We start from the raw sequence: 6,243 nt of genomic DNA on the forward strand, positions 1-6,243 counted from the left end.
TAAAGACATACAGTAGATCCTCTTTGAACGGAACCTCAAGAGACCAGGTAAATTGGTTCCGTTTATAAGGAGTTCCATTTACTGAGAGGCAAAGCTGAATACAATTACGTGAATACAAAATCAATAAACCATGAGGACGGTGTTTCGTTTAAGCGATTTCTGTTTCTAGAGATTCCACTGTATATGTAGTTTAACTCACTTATAACACTAGCGGTTATAACAATATATCAGATATCCCCTATTTGCACGATTCTAACATGCCCCCAAATCTAAAATGCACCCAATTTTTGCGGGCTTAAAGTTGCCCTGATTTGCTTTTTATCGAAGTGGAGAAAGGCATTTGAAGTGAAAATAGGCAATTTCAGAAATACTTTGCTGCAAAAAGTACTTCAATGCATTCGGCAGAAGCAGAGCTATTGGCAATCAAACATAGCCTCTGCTGTGCTCCCGTTATGCCTTGCACTGTGAAGGCTATGGCGCAGTGGGGCGTGCCCACGACGCTCCGCCTTCTAGATGTCACCGCAGTACGCAGTTCTAATTTCATTTTGGATGTTAACATAGATGCCATGACTTCCATTTTTGGTGCCTACGAAGCGCTAAACATAAGCCAAACACAGTTGTCCTCTGCGAGCCGCAGTGCGCTTAGCCAGTGGACTCATGGCGGCCGCGTTATCTACGCCATGTAGCTGACTGCAGCTTGATGTCAGCTATCAGCCAATAGCAACCGTCTAATGGGAATGACAAAATAAAGCGTCCAGGAGAGAGTGAGGACAGGGCCTTCTGTTGAAAAGAGCGTTTGAGAGAAAGGCGACTATGCGAGTGCTTGTGAGCTCCATGCACCCCGTACGAGAACAAAACTTGGCTGAGATGTTCACAGCAGCATATGCTACCCACGGACTATGTTATTTCACCAAGCCCAAGGGGTGGTTCAGAGCCCCTTTAAAGGGAGAAAATAAATGTGCAAATGAATGTAACATGCACCCGATTTATAAAAGAACAATATAGCACATCTCCACGTTCATGATCAGAAAAAACAAGACGTGCACAATTTACCTTTCACTGTAGGGAAACTCTTCTTTAATGAGCTTTCATAATGAAAGCAGTGCATCATCATAGCCATTTGCATTTCATTGGCCACAGTAGAAAGCACCCAAGGCGGTATTCTCAAGCGATCACTTTTGGAGATACTGTTACTTTCACGAGATATTAAGTGACTCTGAATTGGACTTGTCAAAATATGTGACTGAGAGCGTTCCTTGTGCACTGTGCCGATAGCAAGCTTGGCACAGCGCCAGAAACTCTGGTGGCCATATATGCAGATATGATATGTCATATATGACAGATCCAGTGCAGAGTCATGTGAGATCTCACAAAAGTGGTATCTTCGAAAGTGGTCATAGTCAAGCACAAAATAGACCTACTGCCACCTTCAAAAAGTTGTGCTCTGCCACTATCGCTTGATGGCACGATTTTGGTTTCGTATCCGATTGTAACACGCAGGCAACTTTTGGATCCCCCCCCCCCTTTTTTTTTAAAAAGAAAGCTACGCATTAAATTTGTGTAGATACGGTAACAGTAAGAAGCCGTGGCACCGTGAACCTTTCTATGGTAAAATTAGTGGGTTACTGCAATTTTCTTATTGTGTTATCGGTTATAACAATGAAAAATCTCTATACTGGGTGTCTGTGCCGAAAGAAAAAGGAACGCGAAATCCTGGAAAAGAAAAAGAAAAGAAAGCAAGCCGCCGCACCCGTGCACATGCCATGCACATCGCGCATCTTTGCCGCATCACCAGCCTCTTTGCCTGCCTCCCTTCTACACTTCTGAAACACGAGTAAACTGCACCGAGCGTACCGACGGCCATTCAGCGAAAGGAGAAACCAGTTTGTGCCTTTGACTTTCCCTGCGTGTGTTCGACTGTTTTGACTGCATCGCGGCCATGTGGCCCCAGCAGCAGATAAGCACAAGTCTCCTTTTCTAGTGCGGCCACGGCTGTGCACGGCTGAACACATGCGCAGCCCACACACCCTGTTTTAGAGGTAACCTGCCGTGTGTGCAAAGAGTGGGCATGCTGAGACGGCGAGGCATCATGTGCACTGTCTTCCCACACATTAAGTGCTGGAGGCTGAGTAATCCTGAGTTTCGGAGACACATTGAAGCGAGAGGTAGACGAAGCTTGTCATGATAGCGACATCCCATTGCGGGCGACACTATCAACCGGGGGGGTGAACTGGACGCGAAAGCATGGCTGACTTCGCTTAATTTGTACTGCTTATATAAAGATAGAGTGAAGACTGCATGAAACTGCATCTTTCATTGCCAACTCTCAAACTCGGCAAAGTGAATTTTTCTCATTCACATTTGCTTTTTTCGATTGCCCTACAATTCAGAAAATTTTGCGGCCCCTTCTGTGTCAGAAAAATCGAACGGTGACTGTACTTATTTGCATAAACGGTCAAATTTTGACTTAATGAAACAAATTGCCCCTTTTACCCACTTCGTTATATCGAGGTCCATTGTGATGATTTGCCACGTGACATTACTGTATTGCAGCAAAGCTGACTATAGGAAACCAACCATTATGCAAGCCAACAGTGATTAATTAATGCAATGAATTTTTTTTTTTTTTTGTGCAGTTGAATATTGCTATAAGTAGGCCCAACTGTATGCTTCAGAGTTTGTCCTTAGCACTGCAGTGGCTTCTACAGTACACTCTAGCCTAATTATAATAGAGCTACATCTGATGCATAAATGCCTTCATTATATCCATGTTATATTCTTGTGGCATGTTATGCCTTCATTATTGTTATTTTGACTGTCGTAATGGTCAGCTTTTATCAAAAGTGAAGCCAGTAAAAGAGTGAGCATTGCTCAGCTGTATCATAGTGCACTCATGATGCTCCAGAGCTTGAAATCTGTCTGAATGCAACAGGAGGCTATCTACAGGCCTTGGATCTTGGATGCAGTCATGCATGCAAATGGCTTCAATTATTTTGACTAAGGCCACACATTGCCAACATTGCAAGTTAATGTGCAATGCAAGTGTGCCTGTATTGCTGCATATGTATTATTATATCATTTGTGGTGGGGCTGGATTTACTTGCAGCCTGTGCCGCTAGTACTGGCAGGGCAAGCCGCTCCTCAAGCCACGGTCGTGCCACCACGGGCAGTTGGCAGTGCAAATGCCTCGCAAGCCCCATCATCTCCCACTAGTTTCCATGGACCGATCAACTCGAGTCGACCAGGTACACCGCCTCCACTCGCGAGTCCGCAGCATCCTCCTCCAGGCAGCGCCATGTTGCAGCTGGGAGCGTCTCAGTATAGTATTCAGCCAAGAATGTCTCCACCCCCAAGTCCAGGTTCTGGGGGCAGAAGCTCTCCAGGCCATATGGCAAACGGCCACTCGAACGCTCGTGTCCCTGGCATTCCGCAGGCGAACACTCCCCTGCTGAGTGCAGCTCAGTTTCCTCACCCAGGAACACAAAGCCAGTACTGGGTGGGTGCACAAGACCACTTTGTCAATGCTCTCCCTGCAGAAACAGCACAGAGGTAGTAGCCACTCATGACCTCTGTTCAGTAAGAGGGCTGTACCTGGAAGTCTCATGAAGTGTATCTTATTTTGCTTTCCTTTTCCTGTTTTTTTTTTTTTTTTTCTGTGGCTACACTGTTCCCATCTGATCAGTAGGTTGGTCTGAATTCCATCAGTAGGCAGAAAAGCTGGAGAAAGCTTAGCAAAGCTTGCAACCTTATTTTGCATGCTACATGTGCAATCATTGGGCAATTCTTGCATAGTGCAGTCCGTGACATGCTACCACAAGTTGAACTGACAAGAAGCTATGTATGCATGTGCTGGTCCAGCTGTCGCAGTGTGTAGGTGTGAATATCCGTATGTACAACACGAAATTTCTTCAGGTTACCAGAAGAACTAAGTTGTATACTTTTCAGTTTGATTATCATCTCTGTCAAATCACAGAGTATCTAGCAGAATCTTGATTCGACACAGGTGTTTGTTCAGCCTGCTGGCTCAGACAGCTGAATAAGAGCAGTGCAAAACGGTGGAGACAGTAGCGCAAGCTGACAGGACACGTGGCAACTACCAACTGAAATTTGTGGTTTGCTGCAAGGACTAAACAGAACAGACAACCATGGTCCTCACCCTCCTTATGCGCTGAGAATTGATGCGTGCATGTTATGAGCAGGAAACAAGACAATAAAAACATACAAGGCGCACAGGTGGAGTTATCAGCTGTCAAGGTACACAACCTTTTTTTTCATGTAGGATGCTCATGTATATGCTTCACTGACACAAACCGTCAGTTTTTGTTGTTTTGTGTCCTGCTCACAACATGGATGCGCAATTTATTTCACGGCTGCTCACGTCATCTCTATATGTTCCTTGTGCTTTGCACTGTCTAGCTTCTTGATAAGCTTGCACTAATTTGCCCAAATTTCAATTGTACAGTTGTCTTGTGTCCTGTTAGATGCCACTACTGTCCTCATCATTTCCTGTCGCTGCTTATTTTTCGGCAGGACTTCTGTTTGGAAGCACAGCTTTTTCATGAGGAAAGTGGACTTCTGCACAACTTGAAATGTTTGCTTAAGTTAACTTTGAGGCTTCATGTAGCAAACATGGGGGTCCTGATGAGTTGCAAAAATGCCTCTTGTCGGGTGCTCAATGCAGTGTTCTTCCCCATCCCCCTATTTCTTATATTTTTTTTGCCAGGGTCGCTTTGGTGCCAAAGGTGCCTTTGGTGTGCTCTCCGTCCTCACACTTTCCTCAGGAGCTGAGAGAGAACAGAGTGGCTTATTTTTTTAATTATTATTCTTTTTTCATCTTTCTTTTTTTTCTGACAAATTGTGAGCTGTTTCTGCATGGTTTATGCAGCCACTGTGTATTGTGTCGCAGTGCTTGCAATCCAATGCCTCTGATGGTAACAGTAGATGTTCCTGAGCTGCATTCTTCCCCTGTGTTTTGTTTAGAAGGAAATTCTATCAATCAGTCCTGAAACAGCGAGCAAAGATGAAAGCAGCCATGGTGTTTTGAAACCTTAATCCATGAAAATGCTGCATGCCACAATGTTTTACGCTGCAGAATTTTGAGAAACTTCTATGTCACTGTTGTCATAGCTTGGCATTATGCTAGTTAAAGTACTGACTGAGCTGAAGCTTTGCACGCTTTAAAAGTGGCACCATTGTCAAAAGTGATGCAATCACTACCCATGCAAATAGACTGTGCCACATAAAATGAATAAAGGAGGATCTCAATATGATAACTTCTGCATGTGGATGAACATGTTTTGTGTCATGGTTGAATGGTGACAGTTCTTAAAAGAAAAGGAATTAAAGAACATAGCCACAGAATTACGTTGTGGTGACCATGCTTTTTGTGACCCAATTCAGTATGGGTCTTTTCAGAAAGCAATAAGCCATCTGCCACAAAAACCACTCCCCTATTAAGAAACAGAAGAATGGAAAATTGTTGGGGATTGACCTGTAGGATTTCCTCGAGTTTCATTTTCTCAGCCCAGTAGCAAGGTTTCTCAGATTTGTGTAGCAGGACAGTCACACTTTTTTGTGATAATGTGTTTGTTATACTGCATGTCATAAAACCCATTGTTAGAGTGCATATTAATTTTGAGCAAATATGACTCCGTGTTGATATATATAAGTGTCACAAAGGGAGAGTAATGGTCCCATAGCGAGAATGCACACTGTAAACAGTTTGTGCGGCGATTTATGTATGGGCACTGGCAAGCAGCTCTTTGGTAACCGCTTTGAATTACCTTGTGAAATCACTTCCCGTTTGAAGAATTCAGTTTCCTAAGAATGACAGCAAATGGGCCTGCACAAATAAAACATACTTCAGAGTTGGTGAATTCTATTGTAATCATGCTGCGATTTGGAAGGAACAACCTGTGTTAGATACGTTTGTACATATAGCACTGACACTTTATTTGTGATGAGTTCCTCACATGTTTGCTCGCTGTGACTGCTTATTAAACGGATTGTGCAACAAGGTTACGTATTGAGGTAAAGTATGAACACATTTTGTGCGTATTTGTGCCAAGTGTTCCTATTTTTCTGAAGTTGACCTGGTAATGATGACTATCGTAGATATACAAATACACATTTTAACATGTAAGTATAATATGTATACATGCGGGTCTGAATTTTTATATGTGAAAATGCGCCATTAGAGCAAAGCTTTGGTTAAAGTGACAATAAACTGATTCAAAGCTTTTC

General features: G+C 43.5%; 1 protein-coding gene across 3 annotated transcripts in view; it reads left to right on the top strand.

Moving 5' to 3' along the window:
- Positions 1-6,243, top strand: part of LOC126531161 (signal peptide peptidase-like 2B) — a 44,543-nt gene extending 38,300 nt beyond the window's left edge. For all 3 annotated transcript variants that reach the window (XM_055070996.1, XM_055070997.1, XM_050178583.2), the window contains one exon: positions 3,107-6,243. In XM_055070996.1, the coding sequence (XP_054926971.1) occupies positions 3,107-3,553 (447 nt within the window). In that variant the 3' untranslated portion in view covers positions 3,554-6,243. The remainder of the gene's footprint in view (positions 1-3,106) is intronic.

This window comes from Dermacentor andersoni, chromosome 5, assembly GCF_023375885.2.
Source record: "Dermacentor andersoni chromosome 5, qqDerAnde1_hic_scaffold, whole genome shotgun sequence".
Classification (NCBI taxonomy): domain Eukaryota; kingdom Metazoa; phylum Arthropoda; class Arachnida; order Ixodida; family Ixodidae; genus Dermacentor; species Dermacentor andersoni.